The sequence below is a fragment of the Ranitomeya imitator genome, chromosome 10 (assembly GCF_032444005.1).
Source record: "Ranitomeya imitator isolate aRanImi1 chromosome 10, aRanImi1.pri, whole genome shotgun sequence".
NCBI lineage: Eukaryota > Metazoa > Chordata > Amphibia > Anura > Dendrobatidae > Ranitomeya > Ranitomeya imitator.
In genome coordinates, this window is record NC_091291.1 from 57,646,110 (window position 1) to 57,668,739 (window position 22,630).

Here is a 22,630-nt window from a genome sequence, read left to right on the forward strand (position 1 = left end):
GACAACATGATATTCTAAGGTCTGGACAAAGAATTAATGATCGACAGCTTTCTATAGAAAGAGCTAAATGTATCACGTACAGAAAACAAGAAATGTAGTAGAGCTGGAATTCAAGGTTAGTTTTAACTGAGCTGAGAGAGTTAACTGTGAGTCCTTATGGCTTGGAGAGAAACTGATAGCACATTTGTATATACCTGATAACAATTACAGCATACTTTGTATCCTCAGAGGGAGTGTCTGCCAGTGAAAGTACAAAGGCCTTAATCACATTCCTCTGTGGTAATACGAGTTCTATAAAGGTTTCCCCTACACATCGCCCCTTTCATACATCGACTGATACTTCGAGTCTGTGCTTCAGCAGCTGAACGTGAATATTTCAACTCTTCGCCCATCTAACAGGTTTGAAAAACTCTTTTTCCTTGTGCAATATGACATTTTTACACACAGAAGCCTTATCTGCTCACTTTTTCAGTTTTGGGATCGCTTTTTGCCTTTTTCTTACTATGTCATTCAGAATGTTTGCTGAAAAATCATTTTATTAATGTAGATGAATTTGTCCAGTTGATATTTATGTATTCCTTTAGTAGTGCAAGCTGAGACGCCCAGCACACGTCAATTTAATTACCGTTCAGCACAACTCTGTAGAGTAATGCGCTACTTGTCTGGCATTTTAATTTGTTTGTGCAATTTCTGTAAAAGAAAAAAAGCAACTAAAGCCTCGGTTTTACATGAGAGTTTAATAGTAGCAATTTATATACTGTATGCAACAACATAATCTTGCATTTCACTGTACTCGAAAATCATTATTTTTTGTAAATGAAGTTATAACAGTGTATGTTACAGAGCTCACATTGTGCGAAGCTCCTGCCTTTACATGTATGTGCATGAACAATAACTTCCAAGCAGCTGTTTGAGGATTCAGATGATGCGTGTTTTGCAGTCAATCTCCCTGATGACTACTAATAATGGAATAGATTCATCTTTTTGTTCTAATCTTCTTTTGTACAGCAATCTCCAGTTTAGCATCAACTTGTGCAAAGTTATATTTATTATATCTCTAAGGTAGCAAACTTAATGTAAATTTGAGCAAATATTCTAAATTAACAACGTGACACCTCAAACAACCATTGATTATTTGATTCTACCATAATACTGACAACATTCTGGAAAGACATCAGCTGTAAGGATTCCACATGGTTTTATAATTCATGACTCCCTGCTAAGGTGACAAAGGTCCATCAAGTTCAACCCATCTTGACTAGTGATGAGCGAGTGTACTCGTTGCTCGGGTGTTTCCAAGCACACTCGGGTGGTCTCCGTTGTGGTTGACGAAGCTGCAAGATTTACGGCTGTTAGCCAGCCTGAGTACATGTGGGGCTTGCCTAGTTGCTAGGGAAACTGCCCATGTAATCAAGCTGTCTATCAGCTGTAAGTCATGCAGCTGAGGCAATGAAAACTAAATCTCCGATCAGTTACAAATACTCGGAGACCACCTGAGTGTGCTTGGGAAAATCCGAGCAACAAGTACACTCGCTCATTACTAATCTTGACCAATTATATACTTAAAACCAACAATGCCATTGGTTGTGAGAAATGCCCTTAGGCAATGCGAGAAAATTAAGCTAGTCTCTCGCATCAATACCTGACACTGCCGCCGGCACTCGGGACTGGAGTGTGCTGCTGCATATATTATTACTAGCTATTGAACCCGTTCTACGCCCGGGTGGCGAGCATTTATATTGGTATGTGGTTTCCATCCTGTCATGTGCTGCTCCATCCTGCGTCCCCATCCTGTCATGTGCTGCTCCATCCTGCGTCCCCATACTGCGCCCCCATCCTGTCATGAGCTGCTCCATCCTGCGCCCCCATTCTGTGCCCCCATTCTGACATGTGCTGCTCCATCCTGCGTCCCCATCCTGTCATGTGCTGCACCCATCCTGCGCCCCCATCCTGTCATGAGCTGCTCCATCCTGCGCCCCCATTCTGTGCCCCCATTCTGACATGTGCTGCTCCCATCCTGCGCCTCCATTCTGACATGTGCTGCTCCCATCCTGCGCCTCCATTCTGACATGTGCTGCTCCCATCCTGCGCCTCCATTCTGACATGTGCTGCTCCCATCCTGCACCTCCATTCTGACATTTGCTGCACCCATCCTGCGCCTCCATTCTGACATGTGCTGCACCCATCCTGCGCCCCTGTTCTGTCATGTGCTGCTCCCATCCTGCGCCCCTGTTCTGTCATGTGCTGCTGCCATCCTGCACCCCCGTTCTGTCATGTGCTGCTCTATTCTGTCATGTGCTGCCCCCATCTTGTGCCCCCGTTCTGTAATTTGCTGCTCCCATCCACATGCCCCATACGCTGCTCCATAAAGGTTTATGGCCCTCATAAGATGCTCCATAGTATATGCGCCATACACTGCTCCATAAAGGTTTATGGCCCCATAAGATGCTCCATAGTATATGCCCCCGTACACTGCTCCATAAAGGTTTATGGCCCCCATAACATGCTCCATGGTATTATATGCCCCCGTACACTGCTCCATAAAGGTTTATGGCCCCCATAAGATGCTCCATAGTATATGCGCCGTACACTGCTCCATAAAGGTTTATGGCCCCCATAACATGCTCCATGGTATTATATGCCCCCGTACACTGCTCCATAAAGGTTTATGGCCCCCATAAGATGCTCCATAGTATATGCCCCCGTACACTGCTCCATAAAGGTTTATGGCCCCCATAACATGCTCCATGGTATTATATGCCCCCGTACACTGCTCCATAAAGGTTTATGGCCCCCATAAGATGCTCCATAGTATATGCGCCGTACACTGCTCCATAAAGGTTTATGGCCCCCATAAGATGCTCCATAGTATATGCCCCCGTACACTGCTCCATAAAGGTTTATGGCCCCCATAAGATGCTCCATAGTATATGCCCCCGTACACTGCTCCATAAAGGTTTATGGCCCCCATAAGATGCTCCATAGTATATGCCCCGTACACTGCTCCATAAAGGTTTATGGCCCCCATAAGATGCTCCATAGTATATGCCCCCGTACACTGCTCCATAAAGGTTTATGGCCCCCATAACATGCTCCATGGTATTATATGCCCCCGTACACTGCTCCATAAAGGTTTATGGCCCCCATAAGATGCTCCATAGTATATGCCCCGTACACTGCTCCATAAAGGTTTATGGCCCCCATAAGATGCTCCATAGTATATGCGCCGTACACTGCTCCATAAAAGTTTATGGCCCCCATAAGATGCTCCATAGTATATGCGCCATACACTGCTCCATAAAGGTTTATGGCCCCCATAAGATGCTCCATAGTATATGCCCCCGTACACTGCTCCATAAAGGTTTATGGCCCCCATAAGATGCTCCATAGTATATGCCCCCGTACACTGCTCCATAAAGGTTTATGGCCCCCATAAGATGCTCCATAGTATATGCCCCTGTACACTGCTCCATAAAGGTTTATGGCCCCCATAACATGCTCCATGGTATTATATGCCCCGTACACTGCTACATTAAGGTTTATGGCCCCCATAACATGCTCCATGGTATTATATGCCCCCGTACACTGCTCCATTATGGTTGATGGCCCCATAAGATGCTCCATGGCATTATATGCCCCCGTACACTGCTCCATTATGGTTGATGGCCCCATAATAATAATATAATAATATAATATGTTGCATGGTATTATATGCCCCCGTACACTGCTCCATTATGGTTGATGGCCCCATAAGATGCTCCATGGTATATGCGCCGTACACTGCTCCATAAAGGTTTATGGCCCCCATAAGATGCTCCATGGTATTATATGCCCCCGTACACTGCTCCATAAAGGTTTATGGCCCCCATAAGATGCTCCATAGTATATGCGCCATACACTGCTGCATAAAGGTTTATGGCCCCCATAAGATGCTCCATAGTATATGCCCCCGTACACTGCTCCATAAAGGTTTATGGCCCCCATAACATGCTCCATGGTATTATATGCCCCGTACACTGCTACATTATGGTTGATGGCCCCATAAGATGCTCCATGGTATTATATGCCCCCGTACACTGCTCCATTATGGTTGATGGCCCCATAAGATGCTCCATGGTATTATATGCCCCCGTACACTGCTCCATTATGGTTGATGCCCCCATAGGATGCTCCATGGTATGATATGCCCCCGTACACTGCTCCATTATGGTTGATGGCCCCATAAGATGCTCCATGGTATTATATGCCCCTGTACACTGCTCCATTATGCTTGATGGCCCCATAAGATGCTCCATGGTATTATATGCCCCCGTACACTGCTCCATTATGGTTGATGGCCCCATAAGATGCTCCATGGTATTATATGCCCCCGTACACTGCTCCATTATGGTTGATGGCCCCATAAGATGTTCCATGGTATTATATGCCCCCGTACACTGCTCCATTATGGTTGATGGCCCCATAAGATGCTCCATGGTATTATATGCCCCAGTACACTGCTCCATTATGGTTGATGGCCCCCATAAGATGCTCCATGGTATTATATGCCCCCGTACACTGCTCCATTATGGTTGATGGCCCCATAAGATGCTCCATAGGATTATATGCCCCGTATGCTGCCGCGATATATAAAAAAAAAAAATACCATCCTCACCTATTGTCGCTGGGTGCCGAGTGCTGGGGGGCCTGAGCAGGCGGGGACACCGGCGCGCTGTGGGGGTCAGGTGCCGGAGTTGCCGCTCGCTCAGGCCCCCGACACTTGCTATATTCACCTGGCCCTGATCCAGCGCTGCGTGAGCTCCGTGTTCCGGCTCCTCTGGCTGTGACTGTTCAAGTCAGAGGGCGGCGCGTATTAAGCGCGTCATCACGCCTTCTGAACTGTGAACGTCATAGGCAGAGGACCCGGGAGACGGAGCCGCACGCAGCACTGGAACGGGGGACAGGTGAAAATACTTACCCTCCTGGCGCGTCCCTGCCTCTCCGGTGGAGATCGCGGTGTGCGTTCAGTGTTTACGCATACCGCGATCTACTGGGAGCGTCACTCTGTGGGGTCCAGACAGCGCCGGCGCTTGCGCTTGCGCAGTCTATAAAGGCTTTGGACAGAGTGACGCTCCCAGCATTATATTATAGATGCAGCTTAACGCTGCGGTCAGAATCGTTGGCAGCAGTGCCAGGAATTGGTGCGAGAGACTCACATGAGTTCCTCTCATTATAATGAAGTTGGGTCAATAAAACATTGCATAAATCAAGAAAAACGCACACCCAGTGCAAAATGTAAAATATTACTAATGAAATGCCAACAGAAGGCAGTGGCCGAAACGTGCGTAGGAGCACGCACCATCACACACAGGAGGTAATTTTTGTACTTGTTTGTTTCTTTGTAACTATTGTTCTTCACACTTTGAGAGGTATTCCACTTGGAAACTTGATTTTCCTATTTGTTTACAATATGCTGTGAAGAATTGGACTTTAGTTACTTGTATAGAACCAGAAACACATGGGCTACTTGCACATTGAACAAGTCTGTAGGAACCTGTTCGCACACCACCAAGAAACTTGAAGACAAAAGTGCACAGTAAGGTCAAAAATACTCTGTTGTAAAAATAATCACAGTAATAAGCAAGTGCTAGTCAAAAGATGGAAAAAAAATGTTCTCTTGTTTTTACAAGACTGGGGAGTCCACCACTCCTTTGTGGGTCATTTGCACTTAAGCTGTTCCATCCAGCATGTCCACATGGATATTTCCTCTCTGAACCCTGCTTATACAGGTACTATACAGATGATCAGGTTTTTAAATACATCAGATAGGGAATATATACATTAGTTAGGACTGCTCTATAATAGTGATACAAAATTATGTCCCCTTTTAAAATAAAGATAATGTGGCTGACCTCATTCTGCTTCCAGCAATAGACAGTACAATACAGCAGTTATAGGAGGCAAATTGTGCAAAATTTTAATGAACCCAATTGCAAACCTAATTTTTTGCCAAAATTGCATGCACTTAAGTAAGAAAAAAATGTCCTCCCTAATAGTGGACAACACCTTTAAGACATAATATCTGCAATTATTAACTCTTGTGGTCAGGCATCCAAAAGCTTCACTGCTGTAACTGTAAAGAACCCTTTTCTATTTAAATGCTTGAATTGTCTTTACTCCAGAAGTAATATATGTCCTTTGCCCTTCATAAAGTCTGTAGAAGGAATAAGTCATCACTTTTTTTTAATAGAAACTTCCAAATGACGGACACACATTTATTCCTTAAAGGCACGGATGATTGACCTCGTGGAGACCAAAACATCCAACACTGCGGAGACACCATCACGTGTTTCTCAATGCAGTGATCCAGAACACTGCCCCCAAATATGCAAATGCAAGTAGAGGAGCTGCGGAGACACCATCACGTGTTTCTCAACGCAGGCAGTGAATAGCCAGGCCTTTCACCGGGAAGGAACAACCAAGGGAAGGGCAGCATCCAATAAAGGAAAACATCCAATAAAGGAAAACCACCTATGCCAAGCCTGGCTATTCACTGCCTGCGTTGAGAAACACGTGATGGTGTCTCCGCAGCTCCTCTACTTACACATTTATTCCTTGTCAGTAAACATTTAAGATTCTTTTTAAAATATAGCTAGAACAATTTATTAACTTTTCCTCTCTTTAAAAAAATATGTAATGTAAGCATCTATTAAGTCAACCTAATATATAGAATGTAAAATGCTTCATTTTTATGTTTGGATGTGTGTATACTTTTAATATAAAAGGTATACATGTCACTGGACTGCTATTCATTAATAGGTATGTTTACTTTGTAACCAAAGACATCAGAGATTGGGAAGGGCCTTATAGCATCTGTATACCTATAGTATATGTCTTTCTTGTAGCCAATACGGAATTTACTACCTAGATAAATGGTGTTATATGCCAGTACTGTAGAAAAAGACATCAAAGTCATGAACTGCACATTGAAATATCATACGCTGATCTAATAACGCTAGGCAAAAATTTACAAAACTGAATATGAGGTTCTTAGTTTAACATCTTGATTAGAATATATCAAGCCCAGAACCATATCATGGTGAACCTCTCAGTAGGTCCCTAAGAGGGTTCTAATGACCTTGGACGCTCATCCAGGTGAAGTGAATTGCAGTGCATGGACCTATCAGGTCTGTGCACGTCAATACATGCTGCCAGCCAGAGGCCAGCAGCTGACATTGGCATGCATGTGACGGTGCGCAGGACAGTGACATCATGAACTTCATTCACTTGCATGCTGAATTCAACTGTCGACATCAGAAGAGCATGCCACGTGATGGGGGAGCAACGGGGAGGTGAGTATAATGGTTTATTATTTTCTATGCAATAAACAACAGTAGCAAAATTGTGTACATAAAGCAGAATGGGTCCCAGGCTAAAGGATAAGTGACCTATTACCTGGATGGGGCCCACAATAAGGAACATAAGCCAAGTGTAAAAATGTTACTCACCTGGGAGCGTTCTGAGGTATTACAGGAACTGTTCCTAGTTAAACTCTGGCTGGTTTAATGCAGTCTCATAAAACACATCATAATAATTCAAATATAGCCCTTGCTCAGCATAAAGAAAAAGATAAAGCAAACAGTACATACAATAGTGCTGGTTATAGTACTTGTACTTGACTATAGTAAATATGCAAATTTGCCTCTTCTGAGAAAAAGAGGACTTAAACTTTATAACGCCACCTGTTGGAAGTAGCGATCCTACAAGTCACAATCAACCCCTTAACGGCACTCAATCCAGGAGGTGAGTGATACGAGGATGAGGCCCAGGCAGGATAAAGGACATAAATTACCAGGATGAGGGATACATATATCCAGAAAGGAGGCTATATATATATCTTGCACCAGGGCCCTTTGGACTCTAGTTATGCCACTGGTCCCTAACATTTGGTTCTGTTAGGTTGGGATTGTAACAATTGGATCTGGGATGCCTAAATCTCATGCCATTATAAAAGACTAGCTATTGAACCCGTTCTACGCCCGGGTGGCGAGCATTTATATTGGTATATGGTCTCCATCAAGTGCTGCTGCCATCCTGCACCCGTTCTGTCATGTGCTGCTGCCATCCTGCGCCCGTTCTGTCATGTGCTGCTCCCATCCTGTGCCCGTTCTGTCATGTGCTGCTGCCATCCTGCGCCCGTTCTGTCATGTGCTGCTGCCATCCTGCGCCCGTTCTGTCATGCGCTGCTGCCATCCTGCGCCTGTTCTGTCATGTGCTGCTCCCATCCTGCTGCCATCCTGCGCCCGTTATGTCATGCGCTGCTGCCATCCTGCGCCCGTTCTGTCATGTGCTGCTGCCATCCTGCGCCCGTTCTGTCATGTGCTCCTGCCATCCTGCGCCCGTTCTGTCATGTGCTGCTGCCATCCTGCGCCCGTTCTGTCATGCGCTGCTGCCATCCTGCGCCTGTTCTGTCATGTGCTGCTCCCATCCTGCTGCCATCCTGCGCCCGTTATGTCATGCGCTGCTGCCATCCTGCGCCCGTTCTGTCATGTGCTGCTGCCATCCTGCGCCCGTTCTGTCATGTGCTGCTGCCATCCTGCGCCCGTTCTGTCATGTGCTGCTGCCATCCTGCGCCCGTTATGTCATGCGCTGCTGCCATCCTGCGCCCGTTCTGTCATGTGCTGCTGCCATCCTGCGCCCGTTCTGTCATGTGCTGCTGCCATCCTGCGCCCGTTCTGTCATGTGCTGCTGCCATCCTGCGCCCGTTCTGTCATGCGCTGCTGCCATCCTGCGCCTGTTCTGTCATGTGTTGCTCCCATCCTGCTGCCATCCTGCGCCCGTTATGTCATGCGCTGCTGCCATCCTGCGCCCGTTCTGTCATGTGCTGCTGCCATCCTGCGCCCATTCTGTCATGTGCTGCTGCCATCCTGCGCCCGTTCTGTCATGTGCTGCTGCCATCCTGCGCCCGTTCTGTCATGTGCTGCTCCCATCCTGTGCCCGTTCTGTCATGCGCTGCTGCCATCCTGCGCCCGTTCTGTCATGTGCTGGTGCCATCCTGCGCCCGTTCTGTCATGTGCTGCTGCCATCCTGCGCCTGCTCTGTCATGTGCTGCTCCCATCCTGCTGCCATCCTGCGCCCGTTATGTCATGCGCTGCTGCCATCCTGCGCCCGTTCTGTCATGTACTGCTGCCATCCTGCGCCCGTTCTGTCATGTGCTGCTGCCATCCTGCGCCCGTTCTGTCATGTGCTGCTCCCATCCTGTGCCCGTTCTGTCATGTGCTGCTGCCATCCTGCGCCCGTTCTGTCATGTGCTGCTGCCATCCTGCGCCCGTTCTGTCATGCGCTGCTGCCATCCTGCGCCTGCTCTGTCATGTGCTGCTCCCATCCTGCTGCCATCCTGCGCCCGTTATGTCATGCGCTGCTGCCATCCTGCGCCCGTTCTGTCATGTGCTGCTGCCATCCTGCGCCCGTTCTGTCATGTGCTGCTGCCATCCTGCGCCCGTTCTGTCATGTGCTGCTGCCATCCTGCGCCCGTTCTGTCATGTGCTGCTGCCATCCTGCGCCCGTTCTGTCATGCGCTGCTGCCATCCTGCGCCCTTTCTGTCATGTGTTGCTCCCATCCTGCTGCCATCCTGCGCCCGTTATGTCATGCGCTGCTGCCATCCTGCGCCCGTTCTGTCATGTGCTGGTGCCATCCTGCGCCCGTTCTGTCATGTGCTGCTGCCATCCTGCGCCCATTCTGTCATGTGCTGCTGCCATCCTGCGCCCGTTCTGTCATGTGCTGCTGCCATCCTGCGCCCGTTCTGTCATGTGCTGCTCCCATCCTGCTGCCATCCTGCGCCCGTTATGTCATGCGCTGCTGCCATCCTGCGCCCGTTCTGTCATGTGCTGCTGCCATCCTGCGCCCGTTCTGTCATGTGCTGCTGCCATCCTGTGCCCGTTCTGTCATGTGCTGCTGCCATCCTGCGCCCGTTCTGTCATGTGCTGCTGCCATCCTGCGCCCGTTCTGTCATGTGCTGCTCCCATCCTGCGCCACTATTGTATTATATGCCCCCGTATGCTGCTGCCATATAAAAAAAAAAAATATACCATACTCACCTATCGTCCGGCTCCACTGCAGGTGTGTCTTCAAGAAAATGGCGCTGGAAAGCGCGGACTGCGCAGGCGCCGATTCCGGCAGCAGGAATCGGCGCCTGCGCAGTCCGCGCTTTCCGGCGCCATTTTCTTGAACACACACTCCGGCTCCTCTACCTGTGACTGGACTCTGTCACAGCAGAGGAGCCGGAAGACGGAGCCGCACGCAGCGCTGGAACGGAGGACAGGTGAAAATACTTACCCTCCCTCCTGGCGCGTCCACGGTCCCTGACTCTCCGGTGGAGATCGCGGTAGGCGTTCAGTGCTTACGCATACCGCGATCACCTGGGAGCGTCACTCTGTGGGGGCCAGACTGCGCCGGCGCTTGCTCCTGCGCAGTCTATAAAGGCTTCGGACAGAGTGACGCTCCCAGCGTTATATTATAGATCCCAGACCACAGTGATCACAAGCACATAAACTTTTTTCTTTACATGAGTATTCCTTTTAAAAATGGCAGTCCTTACACATAGTTGCATAGCTGTGGTTGTATAATAGGAATGTATCATGTAGGTTTATGATAATGTCTATAGTAGATCAATAGTTAGTATTTTTCCTTTAATCTATACTTTGCTCAAACGTTGCATCAGTTTTGTGTGGTTTTGTCATTTCCAGCGGAGGAGATAAGGGCGGGCAGGGGCCTTAAATGCAATCTGCTCACAGATATGGACAGACCTCATGACTAGATTTTCTGTTGTAAACAGTATTGTGATCATTTCCTCTTCAAAACGGTGGAAGGAGTCCATATTTCCAGCTACTTTATATCTCACATACTGTATGTAATGTACACTGTTAAATGCAGTATTTCAGTCAGAGATGTAGTTAAATGTTGAGCAAGGGCAGTCGGGTAGAAGTGAAACACATCTGGGTCCAATCCCAAATTTTGCACAGATTTCTGCATACACCTGCCATTGAGGTTTGTACAATGTAATCCACACCTCCCACTATATAGCCCTAGCAATAGCAAGGGCACATTTGAGTTGTTTTACTAACAAGAATCAACACTCGACAGACAACACTAGTACAATCAGATGTGAAGAGGCAGGCGGAACATTAATATACAGTGACTTACAGGAAACATTTACTGTGATTGGAGCGCTTCTCTTCTCCGCCTGCTCCAGACCTTCACAATGACTTCTTTCGGCTACAACTACAAAATATGCAGCACAGATGTCTTCAGCTCGTCGCTTTTACAGCATATTCACACTGTGTTCAAAATGCCTCCAGGTAAAAATATGTCCCACACTGTGCCATTGAATGCATATATGCTCCTCAATGTATCACGACTCACTAGAATAAAAAACGTACCTCATAATGCACCCTCAAATTTTGTTTATTTATATAGTGCCACTAATTCCGAAGCCCTTTACAAACATTACTGGCATTGTCCCCATTGGGGCTCACAAGCTAGATTCCATATCAGTATGTCTTTGGAATGTGAGAGGAAACCGGAGAACCCGGAGGAAACCCACGCAAACACTGGGAGAACATACAAACTCCTTGCAGATGCTGTCCTTGGTGGTGGGATTTGCACCCAAGACCCCAACGCTGAAAGGCTGCAGTGCTAACAAGTGTCCCCAATAAAAACAGTTTTCCTCACTGTCCTAACTGAATACAAATATGCCCAACAAAGTGCTCCAAGAATAAATGATTACCCAGTACGCTCCCTAAATATATACCGAATTAGCGACAGTGCTTTACTATAGTAACATAGTAACATAGTTAGTAAGGCCGAAAAAAGACATTTGTCCATCCAGTTCAGCCTATATTCCATCATAATAAATCCCCAGATCTACGTCCTTCTACAGAACCTAATAATTGTATGATACAATATTGTTCTGCTCCAGGAAGACATCCAGGCCTCTCTTGAACCCCTCGACTGAGTTCGCCATCACCACCTCCTCAGGCAAGCAATTCCAGATTCTCACTGCCCTAACAGTAAAGAATCCTCTTCTATGTTGGTGGAAAAACCTTCTCTCCTCCAGACGCAAAGAATGCCCCCTTGTGCCCGTCACCTTCCTTGGTATAAACAGATCCTCAGCGAGATATTTGTATTGTCCCCTTATATACTTATACATGGTTATTAGATCGCCCCTCAGTCGTCTTTTTTCTAGACTAAATAATCCTAATTTCGCTAATCTATCTGGGTATCGTAGTTCTCCCATCCCCTTTATTAATTTTGTTGCCCTCCTTTGTACTCTCTCTAGTTCCATTATATCCTTCCTGAGCATCGGTGCCCAAAACTGGACTCAGTACTCCATGTGCGGTCTAACTAAGGATTTGTACAGAGGCAGTATAATGCTCTCATCATGTGTATCCAGACCTCTCTTAATGCACCCCATGATCCTGTTTACCTTGGCAGCTGCTGCCTGGCACTGGCTGCTCCAGGTAAGTTTATCATTAACTAGGATCCCCAAGTCCTTCTCCCTGTCAGATTTACCCAGTGGTTTCCCGTTCAGTGTGTAATGGTGATATTGATTCCTTCTTCCCATGTGTATAACCTTACATTTATCATTGTTAAACCTCATCTGCCACCTTTCAGCCCAAGTTTCCAACTTATCCAGATCCATCTGTAGCAGAATACATATATACATTTAATTTGCCAATGGTCCCTCTAAATACAAAATTAGCCACTGGTCTCCTTGAATATATAACTAGCCACTGTGTCTGTAAGTATAAATTTAGCAGCTGTGTCCTCTTAAAATCCTATTAGACATTTGTTGACTGATAGCCTGTGTTTGCTGTCTGCAGAGATTGAGGTGCTCATGTAATGTTGAATAACAAGGGTCCACTTAAATAGACCAACCGGTAGAACTAAACTACCACCAATCAGTAAACCTTCACTGATCAGTGGTTGTTCAAAAGCCTGTGTAAACATGCAGACCACAATATCTGAGAGCTGTAAGAGATCGCTCAGTGCCAATCCTGTGTATACAATATGATGAGCTGCCAAGAACGATGATCTTTTGCGAGGTGCAAAAACATCAATCGTGATGAAAGAACATTTTGATCTCAAGTTATCAGCAGCCTGTTTATACTGAAAGATTAGAGTGAAGGAATGTTATTCTGAACAGTTCTTGTTCATGCTTATCTTTCAGTGTAAATGCAGCTTAAGAATCTGCAAGATAATACAGTAGATGTGACAAGACTTATAGTGGGCAGAGCGCCATGCACTTCAACACTTCCTCATACTTAGAAGAAAAAAAATTGGCCGAATCCTGTGTATTCATTCTAAAATCTTAATAAATAAACTATATACAGTGCCTACAAGTAGTATTCAACCCCCTGCAGATTTAGCAGGTTTAATAAGATGCAAATAAGTTAGAGCCTTCAAACTTCAAACAAGAGCAGGATTTATTAACAGATGCATAAATCTTACAAACCAAAAAGTTTTGTTGCTCAGTTAAATTTTTATAAATTTTAAACATAAAAGTGTGGGTCAATTATTATTCAACCCCTAGGTTTAATATTTTGTGGAATAACCTTTGTTTGCAATTACAGCTAATAATCGTCTTTTATAAGACCTGATCAGGCCGGCACAGGTCTCTGGAGTTATCTTGGCCCACTCCTCCATGCAGATCTTCTCCAAGTTATCTAGGTTCTTTGGGTGTCTCATGTGGACTTTAATCTTGAGCTCCTTCCACAAGTTTTCAATTGGGTTAAGGTCAGGAGACTGACTAGGCCACTGCAACACCTTGATTTTTTGCCTCTTGAACCAGGCCTTGGTTTTCTTGGCTGTGTGCTTTGGGTCGTTGTCTTGTTGGAAGATGAAATGACGACCCATCTTAAGATCCTTGATGGAGGAGCGGAGGTTCTTGGCCAAAATCTCCAGGTAGGCCGTGCTATCCATCTTCCCATGGATGCGGACCAGATGGCCAGGCCCCTTGGCTGAGAAACAGCCCCACAGCATGATGCTGCCATAACCATGCTTGACTGTAGGGATGGTATTCTTGGGGTCGTATGCAGTGCCATCCAGTCTTCAAACGTCACGTGTGTGGTTGGCACCAAAGATCTCAATCTTGGTCTCATCAGACCAGAGAACCTTGAACCAGTCAGTCTCAGAGTCCTCCAAGTGATCATGAGCAAACTGTAGACGAGCCTTGACTTGACGCTTTGAAAGTAAAGGTACCTTACGGGCTCATCTGGAACGGAGACCATTGCGGTGGAGTACGTTACTTATGGTATTGACTGAAACCAATGTCCCCACTGCCGTAAGTTCTTCCCGGAGCTCCTTCCTTGTTGTCCTTGGGTTAGCCTTGACTCTTCGGACAAGCCTGGCCTCGGCACGGGAGGAAACTTTCAAAGGCTGTCCAGGCCGTGGAAGGCTAACAGTAGTTCCATAAGCCTTCCACTTCCAGATGATGCTCCCAACAGTGGAGACAGGTAGGCCCAACTCCTTGGAAAGGGTTTTGTACCCCTTGCCAGCCTTGTGACCCTCCATGATTTTGTCTCTGATGGCCTTGGAATGCTCCTTTGTCTTTCCCATGTTGACCATGTATGAGTGCTGTTCACAAGTTTGGGGAGGGTCTTAAATAGTCAGAAAAGGCTGGAAAAAGAGATAATTAATCCAAACATGTGAAGCTCATTGTTCTTTGTGCCTGAACTACTTCTTAATACTTTAGGGGAACCAAACAGAATTCTGGTGGGTTCAGGGGTTAAATAATAAATGACCCTCTGAAAAGACTTTTCACAATTTAAAAAAAAAAAAAAGAAATAACATTCTTTTTTGCTGCAGTGCATTTCACACTTCCAGGCTGATCTATAGTCCAAATGTCACAATGCCAATTTAATTCCAAATGTGTAAACCTGCTAAATCTGCAGGGGGTTGAATACTACTTGTAGGCACTGTACATATTCTAGAATACCCGATGCGTTAGAATCGGGCTACCATCTAGTATGTATTTAAATATATATGAGTAACAATATATATCTCGATATCTCTCTCCGTGTGTGTGTATATATATATATATATATATATATATATATATATATATATATATATATATATATATATATATACTCTGTTTACAAAATATATGCAGGGCAACCCAGATACGAATGATAAGTATGAGAAATTAAATGTAGAAAAATAGAAGAAAAAAAGGGGATAGGAATACACCGGCGCTCCCAGAGAAAGTAGGTCGAAAGCTGGTGGTGCCTAGACAGCTCCTGTGCTATATCTGTCATGTGTCAAAGGAAAAAAATGTATGGAAATCAGGTCACCGCGCTAACCAAATATAAGAAGGTTCAATAAGCAAGTTTTACCATGAGCACACTTGAGTGAATCCCAGGGTGTTAGTAAACATGTAAATGAACAACCAATCCAGATAAAAAATCAATAACCTACTAACAGGTAGCCACCAACAGTGGTGACGGCCGGTATTGAGATATATATAAATGGCTACAGCTACCAATGATACTCGACTAATTGGCAATTTGGTCCAGCTCGGCACCCGTCCCCCGCTCTTTGCTTTCCATTCTAGGTGACGTCACACAGACCACACCCCCTTCATTCACCGCTTCCATCTAGCGGCGCTTCTTCGGCCCACATGTGCCGCTCAGTGGTGCTCTAGGTGTGTGGCGGCTGAGCACTAACAGGGGAGGACGCTCCCCAAACAAGTGAGTGGCTCTGCCACCCCACACCGCCGCTTTGACCTCTCGGCTTTGGATACACAAGCCGCAGGTCACTCCTTTTTAACACACCATCTCCTCGGAGCAGTTTCAGCACTAACACTGCAGTTATGCTACATCAGTAAGTGTTTGCTTTGCTTTACTTTATACCGTACTTTCTCTGGGAGCGCCGGTGTGTTCCTATCCTCATTTTTTCTTCTATTTTTTCTACATTTACTTCCTCATACTTATCATTCGTATCTGGGTTGCCCTGCATATATTTTGTAAACAGAGTATATATACAGTTAGGGCCAGAAATATTTGGACAGTGACACAAGTTTTGTTATTTTAGCTGTTTACAAAAACATGTTCAGAAATACAATTATATATATAATATGGGCTGAAAGTGCACACTCCCAGCTGCAATATGATAGTTTCCACATCCAAATCGGAGAAAGGGTTTAGGAATCATAGCTCTGTAATGCATAGCGTCCTCTTTTTCAAGGGACCAAAAGTAATTGGACAATGGACTCTAAGGGCTGCAATTAACTCTGAAGGCGTCTCCCTCGTTAACCTGTAATCAATGAAGTAGTTAAAAGGTCAGGGGTGGATTCCAGGTGTGTGGTTTTGCATTTGGAAGCTGTTGCTGTGAGCAGACAACATGCGGTCAAAGGAACTCTCAATTGAGGTGAAGCAAAACATCCTGAGGCTGAAAAAAAAGAATAAATCCATCAGAGAGATAGCAGACATGCTTGGAGTAGCAAAATCAACAGTTGGGTACATTCTGAGAAAAAAGGAATTGACTGGTGAGCTTGGGAACTCAAAAAGGCCTGGGCGTCCACGGATGACAACAGTGGTGGATGATCGCCGCATACTTAATTTGGTGAAGAAGAACCCGTTCACAACATCAACTGAAGTCCAGAACACTCTCAGTGAAGTAGGTGTATCTGTCTCTAAGTCAACAGTAAAGAGAAAACTCCATGACAGTAAATACAAAGGGTTCACATTTAGATGCAAACCATTCATCAATAACAAAAATAGACAGGCCAGAGTTAAATTTGCAGAAAAACACCTCAAGAAGCCAGCTCAGTTCTGGAAAAGTATTCTATGGACAGATGAGACAAAGATCAACCTGTACCAGAATGATGGGAAGAAAAAAGTTTGGAGAAGAAAGGGAACGGCACATGATCCAAGGCACACCACATCCTCTGTAAAACATGGTGGAGGCAACGTGATGGCATGGGCATGCATGGCTTTCAATGGCACTGGGTCACTTGTGTTTATTGATGACATAAGAGCAGACAAGAGTAGCCGGATGAATTCTGAAGTGTACCGGGATATACTTTCAGCCCAGATTCAGCCAAATGCTGCAAAGTTGATTGGACGGCGCTTCATAGTACAGATGGACAATGACCCCAAGCATACAGCCAAAGCTACCCAGGAGTTCATGAGTGCCAAAAAGTGGAACATTCTGCAATGGCCAAGTCAATCTCCAGATCTAAACCCAATTGAGCATGCATTTCACTTGCTCAAATCCAGACTTAAGACGGAAAGACCCACAAACAAGCAAGACCTGAAGGCTGCGGCTGTAAAGGCCTGGCAAAGCATTAAGAAGGAGGAAACCCAGCGTTTGGTGATGTCCATGGGTTCCAGACTTAAGGCAGTGATTGCCTCCAAAGGATTTGCAACAAAATATTGAAAATAAAAATATTTTGTTTGGGTTATGTTTATTTGTCCAATTACTTTTGACCTCCTAAAATGTGGAGTGTTTGTAAAGAAATGTGTACAATTCCTACATTTTCTATCAGATATTTTTGTTCAACCCTTCAAATTAAACGTTACAATCTGCACTTGAATTCTGTTGTAGAGGTTTCATTTCAAATCCAATGTGGTGGCATGCAGAGCCCAACTCGCGAAAATTGTGTCACTGTCCAAATATTTCTGGCCCTAACTGTATATATATATATATATATATATATATATATACACACACAAACGGAGAGAGATATCTAGATATATATTGTATATACTCATATATATTTAAATACATACTAGATGGTAGCCCGATTCTAACGCATCGGGTATTCTAGAATATGTATATAGTTTATTTATTAAGATTTCAGAATAATACATTGAATACACAGGATTCGGCCAATTAGCACGTGTGGTTCAAATCCCGCACCAATTCGCGACCGGACTGTGCCTGTCGCTGATTGTTCGGGGCTGGCCACGTAATATATAGCACAGCCACGTAGTATATAACAGCCCATGTAGTAAATAGCACAGCCACATAGTAAATAGCACAGCCACGTAGTATATAGCACAGCCACATAGTATATAGCACAGCCATGTAGTATATAGCACAGCCACGTAGTATATAACACAGCCCACAGAGTTTATAGCACAGCCCACGGAGTGTATAACAGTTCACATAGCATATAACACAGCCCACGTAGTATATAACAGCCCACATAGTGTATAGCACAGCCCACGTAGTATATAGCACAGCCCACATAGTATATAGCACAGCCCACATAGTATATAGCACGTAGTATACTGCACAGCCCACGGAGTATATTGCACAGCCCACGGAGTATATAGCACAGCCCATATATTATGTAGCAATGTGGGCATCATATCCCCGTTAAAAAAAGAATTAAAATAAAAAATAGTTATATACTCACCTTCCGTTGGCCCCCGGATCCAGTCGAAGCGTTTACTGATGCTCCATGCGTGCTCCGGTCCCAAGATTGCATTGCGGAATTGCGAGATGATGACATAGTGGTCTCGCGAGACCGCTACATCATCATCTCGCAAGATGGCAATGCATGGGCAGCATCAATAGTAAAAAGTTGGTCACACATAGTTAATAGCAGCATTAACAGAATGCGTTACACCGCGGCATAACGTGGTCCGCTAACGCTGCCATTAACCCTGTGTGAGCGCTGACTGCGGGGAGTATGGAGCAGGTGCTGACTGCGGGGAGTTAGGAGCGGCCATTTTGCCGCCGGACTGTGCCCGTCGCTGATTGGTCATGGCTATTTTGCCACGACCAATCAGCGACTTGGGATTTCCGTTACAGATAGACAGACAGAAAGACGGAAGTGACCCTTAGACAATTATATAGTAGATTTATGTGTGTATATACTGTATGTGTGGATATATATATATATATATATATATATATATATATATGCAGTATCACGCTGGAGTTTACGGGGCCCACCAGTGACATTGACTTGACTTTGGGGTTCACTGTTCAGCTACTGTACATTCAATTATTACTCTCATCATCACATATTTAGCCATGATTCAATGCTGTATAATAATAAACTGGGTTATTTGCTATACGATTAATGAGATCATGTACATAGTAAATATAGTAGTGTATTATGCCAAGTACTGCTCATATGGGGAAGTTCAGGCCCCACTCCTGCGCTACGGTTCCACTGCGGGCCAGTGCAAGTCTGCGTATATATGGTGTACATATATATCCTTTATGTACCGTAATCACTGTGCTCACTGGGACAGGTATTGATAGGTCTCCAGGGTCATCCCTATCACCCCTGTTATTCAGCTGTTGAAGGGATCTGCAGAGATTGAGGTTCCAAAATAAAGCTGATGTATAACAATGGGGCTGTAGAAATAAGACCATATAAAAGTGCTACGTAAGTGGTTTAATTATATAAAATTGGTCAGCACTAAAGGCCCCTTCACATTAAGCGACGCTGCAGCGATACCGACAACGATCCGGATCGCTGCAGCGTCGCTGTTTGGTCGCTGGAGAGCTGTCACACAGACCGCTCTCCAGCGACCAACGATGCCGGTAACCAGGGTAAACATCGGGTAACTAAGCGCAGGGCCGTGCTTAGTTACCCGATGTTTACCCTGGTTACCAGTGAAGACATCGCTGGATCGGTGTCACACACGCCGATCCAGCGATGTCCGCGGGAGATCCAGCGACGAAATAAAGTTCTGGACTTTGTTCAGCGACCAACGATCTCCCAGCAGGGGCCTGATCGTTGGTCGCTGTCACACATAACGATTTCATTAACGATATCGTTGCTACGTCACAAAATGCAACGATATCTTTAACAATATCGTTATGTGTGAAGGTACCTTAAGTAAGAGGTTAAATAGGATTACAGGTAAATAGATAACAATCCTCTGGCTCTTGTACAAGCTGCTGTTGACTGAACTTTGGCCCCATGAACACTGATTATGACACCATATCTGCACTGTCACAATGCTCAGAGGAGGAGCACCTAAATTCCTCTGCTGCGTGCTGCATCTTCTCGCCAAGTCTGCCTGTTGTTTCATGCACTCTGCCCTTTTTATCTTCCCTCCGCCCCTGCTGTCAATTGCAAAGGTTGGTCCAGGTCTCTAAGCTTTCCCCCAGACAACAAAGGTGACAGTCTCGACAGTTCTGGCACCGGCGTGTAAAGATACCCCCGATCCAGGCTCTCTTCTTACACGGTTTCCACAGAACAACAGAATGGTGATGATGGAGAATATTTTTTACTCCATGTTCTCCTCAAGTGTGATTTGAATAACCCACCCCATTCTCTTGAATGAGAGCATACACAGTTGCCTGCACCTAGCTATGAAAGATAAAAGAATTGGAAACGCTTATTGAACTTTCAGAAAGAATTCATTGATGGATTCTTGATTAACCAATTCTGTAGCCAGCAATAGATTTTGCAATAGACAGCAAATAGTGCAGAAATTTTTAAGAAACCTAAAGACAAAAATTATTTTTCCACCAAAAATACATGCATTTATATAAGAAAAAATTGTTCTCAAAGTGGACATTCCAGAAAAAAAGGCAATTCCAGACAGCAAAATACTTATAAAATTGTTTGTATAAAAGAAGTTACCCATAGTATAATAAGGCTAAGATTTTACTTCCAGAATAGTGTAGTTAATACACGTAGTAATGACCATACTGTTACTGAGGTTTCGAGGGTATCACTGCAGAGCACCTTGACCCATAACTGCCCTGAGGCCGGTTTCACACATCCTGATATTTCCAGTACCGGAAGAACCAGTACCGAAAATATCAGTGTCCGTGTGTCCATGTGTGTACTATGTGTGGCACACGTGTGGCAACCATGTGCCGCCCGTGTGCCGCATCAGTACCACACGGCTGGCCGCCGGGGAAGTAGCACTACTGTAAGTGCTGTTCCCCGGTGGCTGGTGCTGAACGTGCCTGTCATTTGTTCTCCCCTGCTTGGCCGACGTGCAGGGGAGAATAAATGAATGAGAAGCTGCGAGCACAGACTCGGTGACGTTACCACTAGTTACTGAGCCTGTGCACACAGCTTCTCATTCATTCTACCCTGCTCGCACTGCTCGCCATCAGCGCAGGACAGAAAGGATGACAGCTGTCTTCAGCACCAGCCGCTGGGAAGCAGCTCTTACAGTAGCGCTGCTTCCCTGGCTGCCGTCCGTGCTCACAGAGGACAATATGCACTGTTCTCCGTGTGCACGTGTGTGGCATGTTTTGCGGCCTGTGTGTCCGGGTAAAAAAGGACATGGCTGCATGTTTTGCACACAGACACACAATCCGTGAAAACACGCTGACGTGCGTAAACCCATTCATTTGATTAAACTGTCACTACATGTACCGGAGACACTGACGTGTGAAAGAGGCCTTATGTTGTAAGAGCAGAGAGTATAGAGTAATAAAACCCTTACCAACACTGTTTTTAAGTATTTAGCCAAACAGAGCGTTATACTAATACACACTCCCTGACAGAAGTTATGTCGCTTATCCATGTTATGTAAATAAAAGCTTATAACCTGACGTTAAACTCATCCATTGGTTGTATAAATTATTCTTTTGAAAGCTGAAACCCTCCGAAATGTGGTTTAGGTTAAGAAAATAATTTGGCATCAATGCAGAAATATTGATCAGTTAATGGACATAGAATGGTCTGGTTTTGGCAAGACAAAAGTTTTGTTGCCTGGTCACGCAATTCGCGGTATCGGAATTCCGATACGGAGTTCCGATACTTTCTCAATATTGGAAACCGGAATCGGAAGTTCCCATAATTCAATGAGCCTGTTTGATTTAATTCAGGCAATGAGGAAGCCTAAGAAGTGTGGGCACATCTTGTTATGCATGTTAGTCATGTAACTACTGGCATGGCTGTGATTGGCTGCTGAAATGATGTCATGATGCACTATAAAAGTCGCCGCCGCCATTTTGGGTTCACTCTGCTGTGAATTCAGTTAGGGACTGGAAGCTGTGTTCTGACTGAGGGCCAGTTTGAGTTTGCTTCATTGTGCTTTACCCAAGCTAATTTAGCAAGCGCTGTGTGAGAACCTTGTTTTTGCCTTGCAGCGCTGTTCACGGCTGTCTGCAAGGTCTCTCTGTGTGAGTGCAGCTCAATCTGTAGTCTGTTCTGAAGCCACAGCCAGTTGTAGACAGCTCAGTGTGCGTCACTGCCTCATACTGTTCCATTGTCCTTTTTCAATTAGTGCTGCCTGCTGCACATTTTGTCCTGATTTATCCTATTAGTGGGTTTCCATTCATATCCTGCTAGATTGTGGAAAAACACTATATAGGAGTACATAAGGAGATTTTTTAGGCCTTGCAGTGCCGTTCACGGCTGTCTGCAAGGTCTTTGTGTGAGTTCAGCTCACGCTGTAGTCTTTTCTGCGAAAAAAAACAAAAAGTTAATGAAGTTGACCAAACACTCCACTTTACAGTTGTGTAGGCCACATTAGCTCATATTAAAGTCTAGTCCACACTTTATAAAATTAGTGTTTCTTATACCTGTTAGCAGCTGTTCAGAAATAAGCACACCAAGCCCTTAGTACTTTTCTGCCTATCTTTATCAGTCTACCAAGATGAAGAAGGCACGGAGTAAGGCACATGGGCGTGGAGTTTCTGCAGGGAGAGGAC

At 45.3% G+C, this 22,630-nt stretch overlaps 1 protein-coding gene across 2 annotated transcripts in view; it reads left to right on the top strand.

Annotated features, from left to right (window-relative positions):
* The first annotated feature begins 226 nt into the window (after positions 1-226).
* LOC138651725 (3-beta-hydroxysteroid sulfotransferase-like) overlaps positions 227-22,630 on the top strand; it is a 126,852-nt gene continuing 104,448 nt past the window's right edge. The window contains exons 1-2 of one of the 2 annotated variants that reach the window (XM_069742147.1): positions 324-399; positions 12,318-12,498. In XM_069742147.1, the coding sequence (XP_069598248.1) occupies positions 12,420-12,498 (79 nt within the window). In that variant the 5' untranslated portion in view covers positions 324-399; positions 12,318-12,419. Of the gene's footprint in view, positions 400-12,317; positions 12,499-22,630 lie in introns of both variants that reach the window. The other variant, XM_069742148.1, reaches the window with a different exon arrangement.